Source organism: Ceratotherium simum, chromosome 8, assembly GCF_057802395.1.
Source record: "Ceratotherium simum simum isolate JZ-2026a chromosome 8, ASM5780239v1, whole genome shotgun sequence".
NCBI classification, from domain to species: Eukaryota; Metazoa; Chordata; class Mammalia; order Perissodactyla; family Rhinocerotidae; genus Ceratotherium; species Ceratotherium simum.
The window spans coordinates 32646308-32669834 of record NC_141907.1 but is presented as its reverse complement, the minus strand read 5'-3'; the positions used below and the strand labels follow the sequence as shown (position 1 = coordinate 32669834).

The window sequence follows — 23527 nt, the reverse complement described above, 5'->3', positions numbered from 1 at the left end:
ATGGGCAAAAGACAGCTCATAGAGCCATGTAAACTTGATGTTTATGATGGGGAGAAAAAAAACCCCAGTAACTGGGCAGGTAACTTAACAGAGCAATTTGAGACCTTTGTGTGAAAAGTTGCAAGAAGGCGGTTAGCCTTTTTTTCCCCTACTAAGAAAATTAAAGACCCTGTGCTTTTTTTTTAATTGATACAAGATTTTCTATTTTTTTTATTGAGGGCACATTGGTTTATAACATTATATAAATTTCAGGTGTACATCATTATATTTTGACTTGTATATAGACTGCTTCATGTTCACCACCAAAAGTCAAGTTACCATCTGTCCCCATACACATGTGCCCCTTTACCCCTTTCGCCCCACCTCCCACCCTGTACAAGGGTTCTGTTTTTATTAGCTACTATTTTTTTTAGTGGGGGCAATGAATATTGGCGAGATTATTAACTAATAATTAAAACAAAATAATACAGGGACATGGTAAAAAACATTCAAATAGATATAAAAGAGTACATAAAAAAGTAAAATCTCTCTCCCACAATGTGCTCTCCAGAAATCATCGGTTACTCCACTTAAGACTTCCAGTTTTAAATCCTGACTGCATTACTTACTAGCATGTGATATGTTGGCTAAGTTACCTGAAAGCTTTACTTTCCTCATCTGTAAAATAGAGATAATTCATCTCTAGCTCAAAAAGTTGTTATAGGGATTACATGAGATCAATGTTTACACAAAGATCTTATTGGTACAGTGGCTGGCAGGGGATCGGCACTCCTGTTAGACACCATAACGAGCAGGTCCCACAGAACCAAAGCCACGTGTAAGTTTAGCAATCACTAAAAATACAGTAATTAACACTGAGCATTATCGGGCAGGCACTACGCTAAGACCTTTAGGTGCATTTTCTCATCTATTCCTCACATAATTCCTTTGAGATAAGTGCTATCCCCATTTTCAGATGAAGGGCAGAAGGCTAAAAAGATTAAGTTACTTGCTCAAGATCACAACAGTTTGAATAAGAGCTTTTCTTACTTGAAGTTCAAAGCATCCTAATTTTAGAGGTCTTAATTATTATTAAGAGGAGTGAGTACCCTTGGTCTTTGGCAGAATAATGGAATAGCATCCCAAGGAAAAAACCAGAAGGTGGATATGGCAAAACAGCATGAGCTGCAGCTGAGAAAGATGTGAGTACATGCCCTTCACCCTCCTGGGGACTCCCAACTACTTACTAGAAAGGGGTCTGAGATTCTACAGGAGGCTGGGGATGGGGTAGAGGGGGTAGGGTTTGGCAAGACAAGCTAGCGAAATTAAGGTCTAGCTGTCCATGTAAGTTCATTTGTACTCACATTCAGATAACTCTATTTAAAATATTTCAAATTAGCTGTCTGTGTACCCACTATACGGCAGATGCTATGAGGTGCTAAGAAATGGAGGACATACATGAATGAGAGCAATCTTGTAAAAAAGCTAAGACACGTACAGAAATAGCTGACCAAATATGAAAATAGCCATAAATTATAAAAACAAAATGCTGTGTGGGCATCAAGTTTACTCCAGCTGAGGAGAACAGGAAGAATTCCAGGAGGCAGGGTGGCTTTTGAGGCGGGTCCTAATAGACAGACATGATCTTGGTAGGGAAGGGTGGGTCGAATAAGCATGTCAGTGGCAGAAGCAAAGGCAGCAAAAAGATGGATGCAGGGGGGCCCTGCCCAGTGGCGGAGTGGTTCAAGTTCCGTGTGTTCAATTTCAGCGGCCCAGGTTCGCAGGTTTGAATGCCGGGCGTGGACGTCCTCTGCTCACCAGCCATGCTGTGGTGGGGTCCCACATACAAAATAGAGGAAGATGGGCATAGATGTCAGCTCAGGGTTAATCTTCCTCAAGCACACACACAAAAAAAAAAAAAAAGAGGAGGATTGGCAACAGGTGTTAGCTCAGGGCAAATCTTCCTCAGCAAAAAAAAAGAAGATTGATACAGGAACATTTAGACTGCTTTTAGGGAAAGCAACTTGTCTTGTCTAGAGTTGAAGGCAGCAGGAAGAGGAATAGCTGGAGAAGACTGGAAGGCTAGACTAAGGACAGATTGTAGAAAGCCTTAACTCCAGGCTGAGTTTGGGCTTCATTTAGTTGTCAAAATGGCAACACTGATGGTTACACAACATTGTGAATGTACTTAATGCCACTGAATTATATACTTTAGAATGGTTAAAATGGTAAATGGAAACATTGAAGGTTTCTTTTCTTAAATGTTGTCACTTTCTTAAAAAAAAGATATTAACTTCATTAGTCACACTAAAGAGACTTATCCTAGCTTTCCAGAGCTTGCAGCCTCAAACTAGATGTCACCATCTAGTTTATTCATATACTGGCACTGTGTTCAAGTTTTAGGCCAAAATCCAAGAAGAAATATATCATAGTGCCAGCCTTGCAAAATAATACTTATAAAGGACCTTTAAACTTCAGACGATAAGTTGGATTCAGTGACCTCTTGCTCCCTTCCTCCCTTCCTTTTTCCCGAACACAGACAGATAAAAGAGACTACTCATTATAGATCTGTATTTTACAATATACCACTAGTAACATGGGATTATTTTAGGTGAATATACATTTTTCTTAATTTTAAATTAGGTATTTATTTTATAGGCATTAGAATAAGCAACACTTACTAATATAATATTAGTTAGTATAAAAACTTAGCTGCTCTAACAGAGACCAAAAATTATATAGCATCAAACAGAACAGAAATGTATTTCTCTCTCACATAACAGTTCAGGTAGGTAGTCAAGGGCTGGTGGAGCACTTCCACAGTCATCAGAAGCCCAGGCTTCTTCACCTGGTTATTCTGCTGTCCTTGACACAAGTCTATCTCATGGTCCAAGATGGCTGCTCCAGCTTCAAAGTCATGTTTTCACTCGAGCCATCAGGGAAGGGGGAAAAGAAGGGAAAGGCACAACCCACCCTTTAAAAGCACATTCAGAAGTAGCACAAATCATTTCTGCTCACATACTGTTGGTCCAAACTTAGTCACATATCCATAACCAGCTGCAAAGGAGTCTGGGAAATATAATTTTTAGCAAGATGACCCCAACCATGTGCCAGCTAAAAGTTCTATTATTGTAGAAGGAGGATTATGGAAATTGGAAAAAATTAGCAGACTCTGCCGCACACATAAAATCCATATTTTCGTTGCTATTATTATTGATTTCCATTATGGTAGGGATATAAAGTTTCATTGTAAAAGGATTTAAGTTTAGGAAGTCAGTCAATTGTAAAAAAAAAAAAAAAAAAAAATTAATATATGACACTGTAGTTCCTGTCCAGGTAGGGCAAAAATTGTTAAGGGTTGTATGCGAATGACTGGAGTTTAGGAAATGCAGTAGTAGGTGATACATCTTAATTAGTAACACTACACTTAGGATACCGCCAGGGATGTTAGTTTTTCTAACACTAAAGACCAAGCCTACATGACGGCAAACATACAGATATAAAGTGAAAATTAAGTATTATTTGTTTTCTACCAATGATTTTCAAACTGTGCCCAAGCATCTTTACAGAGGTGCTTCAGGCATCTTGCAAATGATTGATTTAAATATAAATACATATATACACACATAGATAATTATAATATATAGTAAAACTATCTACAAAGCTATTATTAAAAAGACAGCGGTCAACATGGCATGCTGGGCACACATTTACATCCTCTCCCTTCTGAGGACCCCATTAAAATTACAGCAAGGGGGGATGGATAAAGGCATGATCCAATAAAACAAAGAGAATAGGAGGGGGTCATCAGTGGTTAAGAGATTTAAAGAAATTTCTGGACAACACTGAGTGGCTGGATGTGTATTAACTGAAGGGAAGAGCTGCTCCCTGGAATACTGGTGTGAGGGCCAGAGTAGGCAGCCTTGCCCAGGAGAAGAGCAGAAGCTCTACCCAAAAGGAGGTAGGAGGGAGAGGGGCACACACTGGGGCTTAACTATAGGTCTTTAATTTGAACAGTCAACCTTCTCATCTCATCCACCTCTAGAGGCAGAATGACAGGCAGCCTAGCATTTATACCCATGTGACTACATCTCCCAGACATAGGGTCAAAAAAAAAAAAAAAATACAGGTAGGGTGGGAGAGGGGTCTTCTCTAAAGAAACTGATTAAACTGCTGGAGAGAACTAGGGCAATGAGCATTGTTGTTGTGCACCAGAACAAAGCCCTCGCATTCTAAGTCCAACACCAACTGCCCTAAAGCAAAGCCAGCAAGTCAAAGGATTGTCTGGACTTTTTGGTTATGTGTTGAATTAAACACATGCACTATTTTCATTCTCTCCTGAAACCTTACTAAAATGGCAGTAAAGGAATAAGAAAGCTACAAACAGACAAGGACAAAGAGAATAAGAAAGGAAGCACCAATGGATGAGGGATGTCAACCAATTTGCAGAAGGTGGAAAGCAAAGGGAGGCTAAGCAACTTACGAAGAGCAAGCAGAAATTTCAACGGTCACCAAAGAGACTGCCTTCTAGGTGTAGGTAATTGGCCTCTTAGAAGATCTCAAGAATTGGAGGCACCAGATACCACAAAAGGTGGAGTTGAGGCGTGGGGCTGAAAACAGGAGACTTAGATAGACGACTATAAGGAACAGTTAGATGTACCCAAGTCGCTACCACCCCACACCAAGAAACTACCTTTCCCAAGCCTTACTCTCATAGGACATGAGAAGTTTATTTTCAGGAGGAATAGAATCAGAAGGTTTCAGACGTGGGGACGGTGTTAGTGAGATGCCAGACTGGAAACAAGGGAACTAAACAAAAGCCTGCACACTGAACAGAGAGACCCACACTCTCCTATCCTACTTGCTTTTTACCCATCTGGCTCTTAGAAAGCCAGCAGCCAAGTTTATAACCCTCAAGGCAGGAGACTTGAGAATGATTATTATTATTATTGTTATTATTATTACTTTAAAACTTGAATGGCTTTAGAGAAATACTCCTGACATTTGAGAGTTCCTCACCGAAAAATCCAGCTCACCCTCTGAGCACTCTGGAGTGAAGCTCCATCAATTGAATAGCTGGCCCGCCCACTCCCCAGCTTCCAATCAGCTTTAGTGGCGCACCACTCAGTATGCAGGTACCGCCAAGGGTCACCAGGCATTTGAGGAGAGCCTTCAAAGCAAAAGGCAGAGACCAAAACAAACACAGGAAACAGAGACATTGCTCAATGCAGAGAACCACAATTTCAAAAAACGAATTATCCTCAGAGAGAAAAACGGAAGAAATTACAGCTAGGAAACAAGAACAAGATGCTATTTAGAAAAAAAAAAAAAAAAGGAAGGAATAATCAGAGAAGAGCTCTTGAAAATTAAAATATGATGGCTGGGGGCCAGCCTGGTGGCATACTGGTTAAGTTCGCATGCTCCACTTCAGCCGCCTGGGGTTCGCAGGTTCAGATCCTGGGTGCGGACCAAGCTCTGCTTATCAAGCCACACTGTGGCAGGCATCCCACATATAAAGTAGAGGAAGATGGGCACGGATGTTAGCCCAGAGCCAATCTTCCTCAGCAAAAAGAGGAGGATTGGCAACAGATGTTAGCTCAGGGCTAATCTTCCTCACCAAAAAAAAAAAAAAAAAAAGAAGTGGTGGCCAAAATTTTAGCAAAAGAATGGAAGCCCAATGGAAAATAGGTTAAAATGGTATTTTATTAGCACAAAAGTAAAGTGTGTGTGTGTGTGTGTGTGTGTGTGTGTGTGTGTGTGTGTGAGTCCCCAGGGGATGAAGGGCGTGTGCTCACAGCCCTCTCAGCTGCTGCTCCTGCTAGTTTGCTCTGCTCACATTCTGAATCTTTCTTTGGAGTATTATTCCCATTTTTCTGCCTAAGCCCCCTGGTGCTCACATGCTTAATGAGGTAATAACAATAATGCCTCTAAAGTTAAGATGCTTTCAGCTTCAAGTAAGAGAAATTCCTATTCAAACTGGTTTCATTAATAAAGGCATTTATTATCTCACCAAACAGGAAGTGGGTTTCAGGGCTGGCTAATTCAGTGGTTGGAAAAGGGGCAGGGAGCCCTGTACTAGTTGATTTCTTAAAAACTATGTACATTTATCGCTTTCATTTTTTTTTCCTTTTTTTTTTTAATAATTTTATTTATTTTTTTTGCCCCAAAGCCCCAGTAGATAGTTGTATGTCATAGTTGCACATCCTTCTAGTTGCTCTATGTGGGACGCGGCCTCAGCATGGCTGGAGAAGTGGTGCGTCAGTGCGCGCCCGGGATCCGAACCCGGGCCGCCAGCAGTGGAGCGCGCCCACTTAACCGCTAAGCCACGGGGCCGGCCCCTATTTTCTTAAAATGCCATTTGTGCTATAGAAAGAAGATCAGACATACTAAAATAGGCACATACTGAATTTTAATACATTGGACACCAGTAATACATTAACTTGTGTTGCCCGACCAAGAATTTTTTAATAGACCTCCTGCCATGTCTGTGAATTTAAATGTGCTTCTTATTAAAGCATCACTGTTTAGGCAGGTCAAAGCTCTGCCTTGGCCTTTTCAAACTCAAGCCTGTCCATTCTCGTACAGTTGTGCCAGGAAGGACACCTCTACAGCACAACGTTCACTACACTCAAACGTCCAGCAAGACCAGTCACACATTCCAGTCACGGTATAATGGTCAGTTATGCAACCATGAGTGAATGAATAACAAATCCAGAAGACACTATTTGTGATTCCACTTTGAAACAAACATTTCCTACTACCCTTCTTTCATGTTTTTAGATTAAGTTTAACTAGAGAGTATCCTGAGATGGCAAGATGAGGTGTTTTAAAATTTTTTATGGTTTACTATTATTCAGCACCATCAGTCAGGATTTTTCTCAATACTGTGTAACCAAAATAAAACAAAGAAACAAGTAGACTGCTGAGGCTGACAAAAGACAGCAAATGTCACCATGACTCCCAATTTCACGTTTGTATCAAAATAGCTTCATTTTATCATTCACTGTTTTTATATATAGCTGTTACAAATCTGAAACTTGAACATACTTTTGTGCTAAGGAAATGCCATTTTAATTTTTTTACATTGGGATTCCATGAAAATTTCACTTGACAAAATGATTCTTCTGCTAAAATGTTTCATTACCATTCGTCTAGACCGTGCAAAATTAGGAAACAACCAGATTATGTCACAAAATCAGAGTCTGAAAAGTAATCATATTTTCCTGTGAAATAATAGATTTTAAGGAGGGTGATTGTCAGAGATGTTCAAATTTAAAGTTGATGAGGTTAATTTTACATAGCAAAATTTATTAGCATCTATAAAAAAAGTGAGTCAAAGTATATATGGTTTCCCTGAGTTAAATTAAAATGTACCTAATTTTCAAAGTTATGTGTTACTTATAAAAATAATAGTTCACATATTTAAAAATTCAAAACAGAATTGGCTATCCACCTTGCATATTTTACAATACAGCGATCTAAAGACTTCCTTTGTGAGATGTAGTAGAAAGAAAGGATTCAGACTCAAAAGATGACTTTGAGTTCTAGTATTTAGGAAAGAAATTCCTTTTTCAGGTCATTACTATCATATAATACAACAATCTCATCAGAGTGGTGTGAGGAATAAAAGGAATAAATGGTATAGTGCATGTGGATTCAGCAATCTATCATAAAATGAGGGTTAATATTGTTATTCTTAGGTTATATTTCCCCCTCTTAGAACATCATGGTCTTGGTTTCATAGAAGTCCTAAACAAGTAATGTAAAACTATTTTGCAGGTCTGAAGTAGTCATACTAATGTAAGGAATCAATACTCAAACTCTTAAGCCTTTTCAAATTATTCCAATGATGTTATACTATCATGCAAAGGTCATATGCTAATTATAAGTAAACTGATCATAGTCTCAATCTATATGGACTGTTTCATCACAGTATGTCATTTTTCAGAAATGAAATGTGACAATGATGTATGGGTAACAGAGGCTTAAAAGATTCTCTAGAAGTTTTTAATGTATTTTTTAATTATACTGTTAACAGTAAACTCTTACAAAGATGTTTTATGATTACACCATAACAAGCAATTGTCTATTGGAACAAAGAAGATATGCTAAAAGATAAATAAATTACTATAATTAAACATGCATAGCTTATTGACATTTTTCTTAAAATGAAAAGATTGGGGTATGTCCACTCAAGTCTAGGCATTCTGCCACCACCTCTCTTACCAACTGGAATCAAGTTTTAAAAATTCCTATGATCTTGAATGCCTTGTTAAGCGTTAGAGGGCTTCTGTTTTTCTTTTAGCCACTAGATTTTTCAGAAAAAATTCACCTATTTAGGAAAAATGAAAATACATTAATATCAATTTAAAGTAAATTTAAGAATAATTATATGTATCTCAGTGTTTCCTATTAAAGACTTTTATATTTATTGGTGTTTCTCTCTTCTCAAATCTCAATGGCAATAATTTTTTAACTTCACATAGCCCCTATATCTTTTGCCCTTTCCCAACAATAATGATTAGTCTTTATTCTTAAAAAATTTTTTTTATCACTACAGTCTTTACTATTATTCCTTCTAGTAACTTAATATGATAAAAGGTGGCTCTATTCTATCTATGGGTCTGTTTCTGTGCATTTATTCTACTTTATGTGCACTATCTATTCCTCATCACTGACAAAATATTGCTGTTGGCACAATTCATTTCAGAGAGCAATTCTGCTACATGATTAGCCTGGATCTGATGTTTATAAAACAGACCTCGCTGCAGTTGAGTAGACTCATCTGATGGAATTTCTTTAGCTTATTGCCCTCTGGGGAAGCAAGAGCTCTTCATTTATAACGGGCTTTCTCTCCACCCCTAAGTTGTGCCTGTGCAATAAGTTAGCTTCTTAGAGGGGGCACATGCACTTTTCAGGTCATTAGGGTTCCATTTAGTCTATCACTGTTACAGCATGGCTCAACGCTTATCGGCAGAGCTCAGCACTGCAGGCCTGATTTTAGGAGTCTGATTAACTTCTCTTTGTCATCTTAATATACAAGTAGAATTACAATGATCATATGCATACACAATCACCAAGAACCCCAAAACTCATAACCTAACCAAGCAATAGAATAATTCGTGCTGCTCCACACCTCATCTAAATATGATAGGAGCAGAACCAACATTATCAGATCCTAATCCATCATCTGAGTCTAATGCTCTACATACCAGAATTCCATCTTTTACTGGTAATTTTAAAAGCATTAAAAAGTTCATAATTTATTTCCTCATAAATGTTAGAAATTTTCCTTAACAAAATAAAAACTCCTTTCAAATAATATTATTCTACTTTAACCACTCTGGAAGCTGATGTTGGTTCTACCCTTTACATATATATTTTAGCTTGCCAGTAGCACTGCTTGAAGAAGAATAAATCATTTATAATTATTGGATTCCAAAGTGCCCACATCCTATCAGTCAGTGTTGAATCAAATTCTTGGGTTTTATAACTAGGATAAGTTGTTGTTAGATCATTAAAGTGTCTTCAATTTCTTTAAAGCAACACACTGAATGTTACTAATACTTCAACATTAATTTTTACAAGTAGAATTTATGCTTAATTTAAACATATCTGTGATTAGACCCTAATATATCACAGTCATTTAAAAGATCATTAAAGTTTAAACTTACAGAAAAAAAAAAAAGATCATTAATAGCAATAACATAGTTTAGACACAAACAAAAAATAACTAGCTGTTTATTCTTCAAAAAAATTATAATTGTTAAGTCCAACTGACAGGGAAAACATCATAAACATTTTTCGAATTAAATTCCATCTTCAGATATGTTCTCATAGACCTTTTCATGGCCACTACCACATGCCCCCCCCCTTTTTTTTTTTGTGAGGAAGATTAGCCCTGAGCTAACAGCTGTTGCCAATCCTCCTCTTTTTGCCGGGGAAGACTGGCCCTGGGCTAACATCCGTGCCCATCTTCCTCCACCTTACATGTGGGATGCCCAGCACAGCATGGCTTGATAAGTGGCGCATAGGTCTGTGCCCAGAATGTGAACCCTGGGCCACTGAAGTGGAGCGCGCGAACTTAACCACTAGGCCACCGGGTCAGCCCCCACATGACCTTTTATCTCTTGGAAAAGGCTTTTATTTTCATAAGTCAGCTCAAGCTACTGATCAAAATAAGAGCTGAAAAGGTGAAAAATTGCACTGTAGCTAGTAAAAACACTAAAAATTTCCATAGGGAAAGTAACCTTATGGATTTTTTTCCTGTTGCTTCTGGGACGAACAACACAAAGATATTAACGGTGCAAGCAGCAATACTGTCAAATAGATACTTTTCAGGGTTTAAATTGACCTGAGATTGGGAGTTTGGAGATGTAGCTGGCATCACTGTCAAATGAATATACGTTTTCCAGAAAACCATGTTATATGCTTGACTGATATTTGTCATCTCTGAATAACCTACTATTGAAATCCACACATAGAATAAACTGATTACTTCTGCTTTCATCATAGTAGCTAAGCTATAAAGGGGAAGTGGGAAGGATTCTTTATTTAAGGGACAAACTAGGTTTAAGAGGAATTTTTCCTTAATACGAGCCCTATGGAGAAAAGCTCCTAAGGACGTTCCAGAAAAAAACTTTTTTCTTTCACAAAAGACAACCACAGCTATTATAATTTTAATGTGGAAAATTATGGTCTATATAAAACCATCCCCTGCAGTCTAACTTACCTGCTTTATATGAAGAACGCACCAGAGGGCCACTTGCAGTATAATGAAATCCAAGTTCGTTTCCTACTTTTTCCCAGTATTTGAACTTCTCAGGAGTAATGTATTCTTCAACCTAGATTTAAAGAATTCCGATAGATTCTAGAATTTCTCTAAATCTTTTTGATTCTATGGAAAATCTATGCCCATGCATTCAGGGTGATTTCACTTCATAATTTATACTGGCACTCCCAGGCTTTCCTCCTCTCCTTCCTCACTGACTACCTGTCTACTGGTTACTTGTTGGTTATGCTGTCAGAACCTAATTGCAGGGAATTAAAGAGGAGGGGAACCATATCAGTTTTGTATTATATTAGCTACTCCAAAGGACAGAGAAAGAAAAGGAGACTATGTATAGAGATTATATATCTGTATCATTCTTTTATAGACTAATAGATATAATCAAGAATCAGTCATGCCTATAAGATTCTTGAGGACAAGATGGTGTCTTATTTATCTTGTATCTTCTGTTTAGTATTGTGTCTGGCACATAGTCAGAAAAGCTCAAGAAAAGATTCTTTTTTTTTTCCACTGAGGAAGATTCTCCCTGAACTAACATCTCTTGCCAATCTTCCTCTTTTTGCTTGAGGAAGATTGTTGCTGAGCTAACATCTGTGCCAATCTTCCTCTATTTTGTATGTGGGACGCCGCCACAGCATGGCTTGATGAGCAATGTGTGGATCTGAACCCACAAACCCTGGGCTGCCGAAGCAGAGCACGTGAACTTAACCACTATACCACCAGGCCACTGAGCTAACATCTGTGCCAATCTTGCTCTTTTTGTATGTGAGCTGCTGCCACAGCATGGCCACTGACAGACAAGTGGTATAGGTCTGCGCCCGAGAACCGAACGCAGGCCGCTGAAGCGGAATGCGCTGAACTTAACCACTAGGCCACCAGTGCTGGCTCTCAAGAAAAGTTTCTTAAATGAATGAATATATGTCCCATATAAAAATAGGCAGATTGACTTTTCTTTCTTACTTCATCCCTGGCTCTCATATAACTCAAACAAATCACAAGATCACCAAGTGTGAATGAATGTAATTTCTCAACTTTTTAATTTTTTTTTCTGTAGGTTCACTTAAGTCATACACTTTTGGGGGCAGCAAATAAGTGCCAGTGTAGCTGCTTTATGCAGATAATAAAACAGAAACTGGAACTTGGAAATATACATGGAACATTATAGTAAAAAGCCAGCAGCTTCTTAATTTTACCTACGGACAATAAAGATTTAACTCAAATTACCAATAAACATTTGGCAATTCATGGTAGCTGTACCTTAAGGTGGCGCTTTGTTGGCTGCATATATTGTCCTAAAGTCAAACAGTCCACATCTGCCTCACGAAGCGCTGTAGGAAAAAAGCACACATTACATTACCAGATGTTTTCACAATGCTAAATTTGTGGATTTAAGCATAATTGTCTGGAGCATAATTTTACTTCAGATCAGTGTGAACTTTATGTGGCCTATAATCCCGATGTTGGGAATAAGACTATACCTATCCATTCAAAGTGTTCATGTGCCAGGAAATATGTTAGGGATTGAAAATATAAGAACAATTAAGACAGTCATGTGGGGCTGACAGATATAAAGACAAATAACTCTAATACTTGGGAATAAATGCTAAAATAGGGATGGGAAGGTATTTAACGCCAGAGTCTTTTAGACAGAAAAGATGAAGAGAACAGTATATGAAAGGCCTGAGAACATTCATATTATAGCCCAGTCATGCCGTATTTGGCGTCTATTAAATGTAAAAGATATGCTCTGGGGGATGTGATTTGATCTCTGCCATTTCAGAATCTTTCTAGTAAAACTGTATGCATTGTGGTAAAGAGCAGCTTTTAATTACTATTTGAACTTATTACTCTTTAAACCAATAAATGACTACAAGTAGGCCAAGGACCCTCAGGGAAAATAAAGTCTTTTATATTTTAAAATTTAATAATCTATGCAGAAATAGAAGTATAATGATGTATACCTGGAATTTATACAATGTTATAAACCAATGTTACTGCAATAAACAAAAAATTTAAAAAAATAAAAAACAAAAATAGGTCCGGCCCTGTGGCTTAGCAGTTAAGTGCGCGCGCTCTGCTACTGGCGGCCCCGGGTTCGGATCCCGGGCGCGCACCGATGCACCACTTCTCCAGCCATGCTGAGGCCGCGTCCCACATGCAGCAACTAGGGGGATGTACAGCTATGACATACAACTATCTACTGGGGCTTTGGGGGGGAAATAAATAAATAAATAAAATCTTTAAAAAAAATAAAAATAAAAATAAAAATAAATAAAATTTAAAAAGCCCAAGAATCACAAAGCAAACAGGCTTATGGGACTAAGGTTCAGCAAGGTCCAAAGCACTTCATGTTACGTGACAACACTATAAGTAAGCTCTTCCTCAAAGGCCTGGATTCATCTTGTTCATCCTTGAATTCTCAGTGGCTCCCAGGGCTCCTGGTACCTGGCTAGCTCTCAAAAATTGTCCAATGGCTAAGAAAAGTGGACAAAAATCACGTTTTTACTTGATGAAAGGGTAGGGAATAAAATGGGATACAAATTGCATATCCTGAGCTTCCTGCACATCATTCCATAAAGTTCTAAGAAAACATCCTTCTTCCCTTTTTATGCTGCTGTTTATAGCCATAATACTGTACTTTGTTCTTACTGGCACTTTCACTGAGACTACGGAGGAAGCATACATAACAGGGCCTTCTGAGTGGGGTTCCTGCTATTACTCAAATTAAACGGGAAAGAGTTTCACTTTTCAATTTCTTTACCTTTCATCGTTGCATATACTTGCTCATCATTCTCGCCTAAACCCAACATTATAGATGTTTTAGAAATAACATCAGGCCGAACCTCCTTGGCGTGTTTCAGTACGCGTAGAGACTGGTCGAAATTGGCCCGGGGATCACGAACTTTCCTTGAAAACAGCAGGGCTGTTGTTAGCAAGAATAACCACAAGCTCAACTAAGTACAGTTATGCAAGCAACCTGAAAGACCAGAAAAGTACATTCTGGACATTATATTACATCATATGGTTCAATGGTAGCATTTGTGCAGAAATGTTTAACTGTTACTTTAGGAAAGAAAATGAGGCTTCACTGGGCCTCCCAGCTCTGCCGACTTTTAAGGCCTTTCAAGCCTAGGGTGGAGAAAACTAGGATGGAAGTAATTCAGTTTATGAATTACTCATTGAGAAACCCGAATTCTAAAGCTGAGAATGAGTGATTGTAAGGGGCAGTCAAGAGAGAAGGGAAAAAGAGTGGAAGTAATAAAATCTCGATAGTGAACAAAGAAAAAACTGTTTAACCCAAACCCACATTTCAGGTCTGAAACTTTTATGCTGAGTTCTTTTCTAAAGACTAAGCTGCCCTCTGCTGGTGAGTATATAACATTGAGATCTCTTAGGTAAAAAAAATGCACGATTCTGGAATTTTCACTAGAAAGGATAATGTTTCTTAAGTGAAACCAGGAAAACTGGCACCCACTGGTGGTGGTATCATGAGATATGACACGGTTGGAACAGGCTGTGTGCTAGACTTCAACAGGGGCCAAACCACCATGGCTTACACGGCGACAAGGCCCAAAGGACAGCAAGTTGCTGATGTTAAACCAGCATTCATTTGAATTCTAATGCACCTTTATTTTGTGTATTGGTTTGGTGTTGTGGTTGTTATTTTTAATCAGGGACCAGTTCACAGGGAAGAGAGAAAACAAATTTATGAATTTAAAAATAACCACAAAACTGATAATACAGAAAGTAATTACTTTTTGAAAGTATTTCTCCACTGAATTTAAGTTTTTCCCTGATGTTTAAGTATGATTTAGTGGAAATGCTGGTTATTGTTTATCATACTTCTTTCACGTTCCATGACACAGAATAATGTGTAGAGGCCAATAAAATCACTGCCAAATACTTTACTAAAATTTATGAAAATGAATGTATTAATCTTGCCTGAAGGCTAAAATAATTTTCATTTTTCTGAAATATGAACATAGTCATTGATGTGGAATAACAATCTGTAATTATTCTTAACTACTAAAATTATTAGGAAGAGTAAAGAAAAGAGATTTAGGGCAGGTCCCGTGGCTTAGCGGTTAGTTAGGTGAACGCGCTCCGCTGCTGGCAACCCTGGTTCGGATCCCAGGCGTGAACCGACGCACCGCTTCTCCGGCCATGCTGAGGCTGTGTCCCACATACAGCAACTAGAAGGATGTGCAGCTATGACATACAACTATCTACTGGGGCTTTGGGGGAAAAAAATAAATAAATAAAATAAAAAAAAAAAAAGTAATAAAAAAATAAAAGAGATTTAAAATACACCTGAATACCAGTTTTTCTTTGGCATCACTTATTGCCTATATTAGTGCCAAATGCATTTTTAAAAGTTCTTTCTTTAGATTTACAATCAAAACAATAGCTCTTGTGTAATTTTTTCTTTTTGAAACTGTTCTTTGAAAAAAAATAACTCATCGGTACTTGCAATAGGATACTATTGAAAAAAAACATGCTCATGAGTACCAAAACATACATACATGTTATAAATATATAAGTATAATACACTTAGATGTCAGTAATCGATGTTACTGGGTGGAAATATTATGGCTGATGTTTACACTTTTGTTGGCTATATTTTCTGATTTTTCTGTAACAGATGTACACTGTTTTTGTTTGAAAAAGAGAGTTCACTTTATAAAAAGTCAATTACAAAGTCTTCCCCCGAAAAATGTGAGAAAACAGTATAGCAGATTCTTTTTTTTTTTTTTTGTGAGGAAGACCAGCCCTGAGCTAACATCCATGCCAATCTTCCTCTTTTTGCTGAGGAAGACCAGCTCTGAGCTAACATCTATTGCCAATCCTCCTCCTTTTTTCTTCCCTTTTTCTCCCCAAAGCCCCAGCAGATAGTTGTATGTCATAGTTGCATACCCTTCTAGTTGCTGTATGTGGGATGCTGCCCCAGCATGGCTGGACAAGCGGTGCGTTGGTGCACACCCGGGATCTGAACCCGGGCCGCCAGTAGCGGAGCGCGTGCACTTAACCGCTAAGCTGCGGGGCCAGCCCCAATATAGCAGATTCTGACCCTCCAAACTCCCCAACATTACTCTGTACATGTAATCACCTCTGTAACTCTGGAACTGTTTCTACATTATGTGCATATACATCTAATCCTGACAGAGCAACTCTTTCTATTGCTTTAAGATCTCCTCGGAAATCCGGGGTAAGACATTCCACAAGAATTTTTGGATTCCTAGGGGGAAAAAAGATAAGTATCAAACTGAGGAAAAGAACTGACATAACTGTTGCTCAAAACAGAAATCACCAGTACTCATTCAGCATCAGTTTCAACACAGTAATCTTTAGAACCTTGCCAAGAAAAGCATGAACATACAAATGTTTATATATGAACTGTTAAATGAAAAAAAAAATAAATCCAGAACATCAAATAACATATGCATAGTGGTTAAAACACATCTGCAGGCAAATAATGATCAGAATAAATTTTTAGATTATATAGACTTTTAAACTCGATTGAATAAGTATTAAAAAATAAAATTGTTTATAGGAATTAAAATTTAAATACAAAATAATTTCTTTATTCTTTAGAAAGTAAATTAGGACACTTCTTATGTGAATACAAATATTATTTGATTGCTTTAATTCTGATTTCTTTTAAAATTCATCAAAGAGTGCCCTCCTCCCTTCTTCCAGGCAAATATTTTACAAGTGCTATGGGTTTTAAATTTTTTTTTTTGAGATCAGCCCTGTGCTAACATCCGCCAATCCTCCTCTTTTTTTTTTTTTTTTTTTTTTTGCTGAGGAAGACTGACCCTGGGCTAACATCTGTGCCCATCTTCCTGCACTTTATATGGGACACTGCCACAGTACGGCTTGCCAAGCAATGCAGTGGTGCGCACCTGGGACCTGAACCGGTGAACCCTGGGCCGCCGCAGCAGAGCACGCACACTTAACCGCTTGCGCCACCGGGCCGGCCCCAGCTATGGGTTTTAAAAACTATTTTCTGAGTTGCTGAGTCATAAGCTTTGCTTAAATGAAATATAAGCTAAACATTAACCTTCTTATTTATATTCTAGCTGTATCTATACATTCAGGCATCAAAATGTGAACTAGGTCATAGAACTGTTCCCTTTGACAGCAGTAGACATAACTGGGACAGCTGATAAATTTTTTCACAAACCCAAATGCAGTTTTTGGAGCTGTTTCCTCAGAGAACAGATGTAGAAAGGACCACATATACACCCTCTCATGGATATGAGATGTTGAAAGAACACATCCTATAACTCACTGTCTTTTTTAACTGCAAGTTGAAACTCATTGGTAGTTGTGAAATCAAGTTAGTGGGTTGCAGATAGAATTTTTTTTAATGAATTATAAAAAAAATAGAAAATATTGGGGGAATCATTGGAAAAACATTTACTAAGTACGCTAGGTGCTGGACTACCACTGAGCTGTAGGAAATGAGCATAACTCCGTTTTTATGCTTTTTAAATAGATGGGATTAAAATATTAATAAAAATGTGGATTATGGGTAAAATTCCCAAGGCATATGAATATGGATAAAATCTATTTCAAGACTTACATATTTTAACAATGTGGGAGATTTTCTCACCCTAACTACTTCTAGATGATGATTTATTCAAAATCAGTGCTAGAAAGACTATAGTTTATTCTTCTCTTAAAAATTACTCAAAGTTTAGACTAATACTCAAATATGAAAGAAGGTTCTATGGACTAAAGGTCCATAGATAAGTTTGTGCCTCTGAATCCCTAAAATTTCTGCAAATATGTATCCGTATGTTCGAATATGCTTTTTCTGGAGAAAAGATCACATAATTTCCGGCAGATTATTAGAAGGGTTTAATCCCCCCAAAAGGTTAATAACCACTGCTTTAAGGTAAAGACCTTAAATAAACTGAATTCATATAGGTCAAAAAAAAGTCCTTAAATTAACACAAGAAAATGCAAAAATAAGTACCTTTCTTTTAAGTATGATACAGTCTTTGCAAAGTGCTCAGCTCCTCCATCAGGCATATCTAGAAACAAAAGAGTCCACTGCTCAAGATAATGTCACAATTTAGTAAGAGCCAATTTCTGGAAGAGGCAATGATGACACACTAACCATCTCGATCCACAGACGTCAGGACAACATAATCCAGACCCCACTCTGCAATTGCCTTTGCAGTATTGTAGGGCTCATTGGCATCCAGTGGAGGTGGATTTCTCGCAGTTTTAACAGAACAAAATCTGCAACCTCTTGTACATGTGTCACCCATCAACTAGAACAGACACATTACAATTTAAATCAAATAGACGGATGACCCTCAAAAATATAATTTTGGAAGAATAAAGTTGCAAAGAATGAATACAGCTTGATTCTGTTTATAAGAAATCTGAATCATTCAAAGCTAAACAATATAGTTAAGGAATACAAATATATGTGGCAAAACTAGGGAAAAAAAAAAGGAAACGAGCTCAGAATTGAGAATAGTGTTAAGGGAAAAAGAAAGGGGATGGGATTAGGGAAGAATGCATGGGGGCGGGGCGGTCTTCAAAGATAATGCTACTTATAGTAGAACAAAGATAATGTTCTACTCTCAAACGGGAGGTGAGTATCAGCGTGTCTGTTGTATTGGTATTCTTTGAACTTACACATAGGTAAAGATTCTTACACGTAGAATAAAGATTCTTTTGCATCTATTTAATATTAATAAAAATGATTTTAAAAGAAATAAAATATTCAATTAACATATCAATACGCAGGTCTCTGTGGGAGTTAAACAGAAGGCACAGCTCCTTCTTGTTAAACAGATGAAACAGAAAACACATAAAAAGTTAATAATCTGCTTCCTGTGGGTACTGCTATTTTTCCAGGACACTGCTTCTGCTGCCACAGGTCACTACCATGTTCTGCCCCCTGCCAAGCACAGCCACTGCAGATGTTCTGGGGCCACTGGAGTTTCAAAGCCCCACAGCAGGGGTTGTGGTTTGGGGGAGAAAGCTGCCCCCGTGTGCTTTATGTTTAACTCTCTCAGAGGGGACTCACAGCAATGGTGCTTAGGCCCAACATCTCATAAAGTTTTCTGAAACAATGAACTCTTCCCAGGAACCAGTTATGAGTCAACAGTGGGGAAGGGGACCAGGCAAGGGATGAAACCAGGATTTCTTTTTTTTTTAATAGTTTTATTTATTTATTTATTTCCCCCAAAGCCCCAGTAGATAGTTGTATGTCATAGTTGCACATCCTTCTAGTTGCTGTATGTGGGACACAGCCTCAGCATGGCCAGAGAGGCAGTGCATCGGTGCGCGCCCGGGATCCGAACCCCGGGCCGCCAGCAGCGGAGCGCATGCACTTAACCGCTAAGCCACGGGGATGGCCCAAAACCAGGATTTCTATCATGGAGTATTCAGAATCACTCCTTCCGCCAAGAATTGAGGTTGCATAACTTGGATAAGCTCCCTGGCCAGCTCTGTATTATTCCAGAAGGAGCTCTATCTCATAAGAATCCTCATGTAAATACTGTAGCCTCCTCCTCCTACAACTCAACAGTTTATCAGACATTCCCAGACAAATAAGAACTTTTAGTTGCACCCAATTTAGGTTTAACCCCAATATCTCAATCTCCAAAACCCTCTGGATAAATATGGTAAACTGCATTGTTAATCCCAATTCTATCTCCCCCATATTAAGATTATACATCTCATTGTAGGCCAGGTAACTTGCAAGGCCTTCCCACTGGGGGAGGAGCTTATGTCTCTACTCCCATTGCGCTCTGGCTTGGCCATGTGACTTACTTTGGCCAACAGAATGATAGCAGGCATGATCAAGCAGAAGCCTCAAATGTGCATGTACATTTGGCTTGCCCTCTTGTGCTCCTTTCATTCTCCATGATAAGACTATGCCTTGGAGAGCTGCTAGTCCAAGGAGAATAAAGCTCTGTAGAGCAGACCCGAACCCAACCTACCTCCTGGAGTCCAGCTTAGCCCAGTCAAGGTCAGCTGAACTCCAGTTAATTGAAAGATCCATGAGAGAGAAAAATAAATGCTTGTTGTTTAGGGGGAAAGAGAAGTTAAGCAATCATGAATAACATTTCCAAAAATTAATAGAAGAGATGTCTCAAGGCAACATATGATTAAGTGTCAGATAGATGGAAGAATCAATAATAGTTTTATTCAGAGAAGGGTGAGATCATAACAGGCTGGATCATTCCATCAGGTTTTTTTTTTTCACATTTCTCATAAACTCATATGTAATGAAAAATCTGATCAGAGATTCACAATGCACATTTTTAGGATAAAGACATAAAATATTTCCTTTCAGTTTCTAGACTAAAACTTCAGAGTTTGAGGCTGGCCTTACCATGATTGTGGCAGTGGCAGTGGCATATTCTCCACCTCCCCAACACTCTCCAATATTGGGACATCGAGCTTCCTCACACACCTGTGAGTAAAAGGGAACTGAATACAATCAGATTGAAAATATTTACTAATTGAACAAGTTAGTAATCAGGCATTTTACACTGCCCATTCTTTACAACATATCTATGATGAAATTCATTATTCAAAAATGCTGTTAAACTGCCAAACTGTATATATATTAGGATCCCATTTTTAAATTAAAAACTATACGAACGCATATATTTTATATGCGCAAAGAAAAAGGTCTATAAGGATATATATTGAACAGTTAAAGCGGTGTAGTTAACATTTGGGATTGCGTACGTAACTTTTCACATTTAATATTACAGTCACACATCGCATAGCGACATTTCAGTCAACAACAGACTGCATATATGACGGTGGTCCTGTAAGATTAGTACCACATAGTCTAGGTGTGTAGCAGGCTATACCATCCAGGTTTGTGTAAGTACACTCTACGATGTTTGCAAAATGAAATCACCTAATGATGCATTTCTCAGAACATATCCCCATCGTTAAGCCACACATGACTGTATACTTTTTCCAACAAGTAATATAAAACAAACAAACCAACAATTGTTTCCTACGTTGCAGGAAAAAAATCTTCTTTTTTGCATGTTAAATGAGAGGTTAAGATATATAATTACTTTTTATTTCTTTTGCAGGGAAAATTTTTTTTAAATATATTTCCATTACTGCTAGTAATGCATCCTAATCTTATTGAGTTTCCTTCCTGTGATTGATATGTATTTTATTAATTTTTAAGTTCCACATATGTAGAAACACTATGGCTTTTGGATAAGAGGGATATTTAACACTTTGACAACTTACTGTATGGAGATTTAAATTCCTCAATGTATTTTTCAGTTTATTGTAATTTTTCCCCATGGGAATCTCTGTCTTTAGCCAGGGAGGTAGTCTTAACCTGAGGAAAGCCAAACATATCCATTAACAAATATGTTCCCAAATAATCACACAGCTTTGAAGTTACTTTGCTCTATTATAATTCCTAGTTAACAGGTTTTTTTTTTTCCATAATCCTGGATTAACTGCTATAATTTCTGCCACAGAAGTAAGAACAGAGAATCAAATTTAGGCTTGCTCATGCCACTTTACAAAACATCGATAATTGTGTCTAACAGGGCAATATACTCATGTCTACCTTTTGCAAAGGCACAGAGTAACACCATCCTAATCAAAGAATGAGGAAGTTTTTGAACATTTCATTCCCAATGAACAATACTGACAAAAAGTTCTACATTTGTTCAGTGTAAGGAGAGTACTTTCTGCTCTACATTCTAGATTTTATGATGATTATTAAATGGAAAAAATCTAAAATTTAGGGTGAAGACTATGTATCCTCAGGTTCCCCTTGACTTCCACCCAGTTGTGATCTAGAAGTTGTTGGGTAAAGTATCCAGCAAAACAGTTCACCCTCTGCATGAAATTCCCTCACCATTCTTTTAAATTAAGGCAAGGTATCCACAGGTCATATGCATATTGACTAAGAAAAGAAACAAGTTAGATCATCAATATCCAGTAACAATAAAAAATTTATCAAGTTCTAATAGACTACTAGCAGCAATGTGATAACCTTCACTCTGAAGAAATATGACGCTAGACAGAAAATATGAGATGGTAAAAAAAAAAAAGAAAACAGGAGATGGTGGTATAGGATGGTTAAGTCCTAGAAAGTTTGAAGAAAAACTGTCAAAAGGTACAGAGAAAAAGATTCCAACAATTTTACCTCCTTACCTGTTCTATACCTGTTATCACTTCTTTCTAATGATTTTAAGCTACATTTAACAAGTCTGATAAAAAATATGCTCTAGGGCTTGGTTATATCTGAAAATAATGCACAACGAAGCAATGAGACATTAAAATTATCTCAAAATTTCAATTACCTTTCTCCCTTCTGGCGTTTTAGGTTTCCTTTATATTCATCCCAGGTGCTCTTGTCTGCGAGATCACCAGATACAAAATCTTGAAGGTCTGGTCCATTCTGTAAAAATTCCTTTTTTTTATCTGGCAAGGAACTTACTGCTCGGACTGAATTGCATAAACACTTTCCAAATACCTAAAGAAAAGAGTTCATTATGACGTTTATTTAGTGGGGTTGGAATAATTTAGTTTTAACCTGTTTTAATACCTAACAGGAAGGGTAAAGCCAGAGAACTGATTCAGAAACTATGTCAAACTATTTACAAGTTGGGTAAATATACTTTATAATTGGGTAGGAGCTTAGAATCTAAGATTAAAGATGACTCAAGAAGAACAAACCCAACCTTAAGGAGGAGAGTTAAACATTTACTGCTACATTTAGAATAGATTTGAAAACCTTTGGAATAGCTAATGTATGTCACATTTTCATGTAACCCACTTAAAAAGACTAAAAGCCTGTCTTGCACCAAGTTTACACTGCAACAACTGGAGAAGATGCCACTGCTCTGAATTTTCTATCCCTGACTTAAATCAAGGACGTTTAAAATGAAATTTGCAAAAAATCTCTTTATACTTTGGGCTTTGGCTAAGCATAGGTGTTAAAACGTAGAAATAATGCTCAGTTGGTTTCAGAGAACTAGAAGGACGGAAACTAAACCTAATGTTTTAATTTTCTAGGCTACATTCTGTGTTTGAATATGGCAGTTATTCAGTATACAGTTGTTGACCATAAGAAACCAGTGGCTTCTAGATCTGAACACAAACACGCACGTACAAGATAGGCAAAACACTGTAAAATTCACGAGTCACTACGAGTAACGCAAAAGAAACTTCAACAATTCAAAAAGAGTGCCTGTTAGGGTGCTGCACGATTTGCTACTGCACTTGTCCATGTCTCCTGGTAAAACCTAGAGCACAGCTTTGTGTTCTCAGCAGCCAGAGTGGTGTCTTGCACACAGTTAAGTGCCCAACACAAAGCAGTCATTTGGGCGCTCATCGGAGTGCTCCAAAAAATACAGGGTACAAATCACTCTGATACGCAGAAAAATAGCTCTCAGCGCAGGAGAAAGAAATCTATAAACAAACCAACACCAGAGACTCTACCTCACGGGGGTGTCGGGAGAATTAACTGAGATACTACATGAAAAAAAATGAGAACAGTGCCTGGCTAGAAGCAAACGCTCAGTAAGTGTTGGCCCTATTATTGTGCGCTCTGCAGGATGGGAGCCTCCCACCCCACGCCCGAACCCTGCTCGCCCCGCCGCTCACCCGGGGCCCCACGGTGCGGGCGGCGCCCGCGCAGCGTAGAGACATTCCCCTCTTTTTTTTCCTAGCAAGGTCGAAGCATCACTAACTCCCGGGAAAAGACAGATCGACAAACCGTCGCTGGGCTTA

General features: G+C 38.1%; 1 protein-coding gene across 2 annotated transcripts; it reads right to left on the bottom strand.

Moving 5' to 3' along the window:
• Positions 1-339: 339 nt before the first annotated feature.
• On the bottom strand, positions 340-23527 carry LIAS (lipoic acid synthetase). Of its 2 annotated transcripts, none has more exons than XM_087434208.1 (11): positions 23402-23527; positions 22096-22268; positions 21023-21116; positions 20133-20213; positions 17895-18051; positions 17751-17808; positions 15876-16004; positions 13530-13675; positions 12026-12096; positions 10712-10823; positions 340-1805 (listed from the first exon to the last, which is right to left on the bottom strand). In XM_087434208.1, the coding sequence occupies exons 1-11, from the start codon at positions 23444-23446 to the stop codon at positions 1744-1746; spliced, it is 1128 nt and encodes a 375-aa protein (XP_087290334.1). In that variant the 5' UTR covers positions 23447-23527; the 3' UTR covers positions 340-1743. The 2 variants fall into 2 exon arrangements, with proteins under 2 accessions (XP_087290334.1, XP_004419045.1); XM_004418988.3 differs by lacking the exon at positions 340-1805 and adding an exon at positions 7981-8311.

Bases quoted from the DNA above. Each gene is read 5' to 3' on its own strand.
- LIAS (XM_087434208.1), bottom strand. From the start codon at position 23,446: ATGTCTCTACGCTGCGCGGGCGCCGCCCGCACCGTGGGGCCCCGG. The intron at 20,214-21,022 runs GTAAGTTGTCAA...TTTTACTCACAG, and splicing joins GGAATTTAAATCTCCATACA to GTGTGTGAGGAAGCTCGATG. The intron at 16,005-17,750 runs GTACTTATTTTT...TTTTCCCCCTAG, and splicing joins GTATCATACTTAAAAGAAAG to GAATCCAAAAATTCTTGTGG.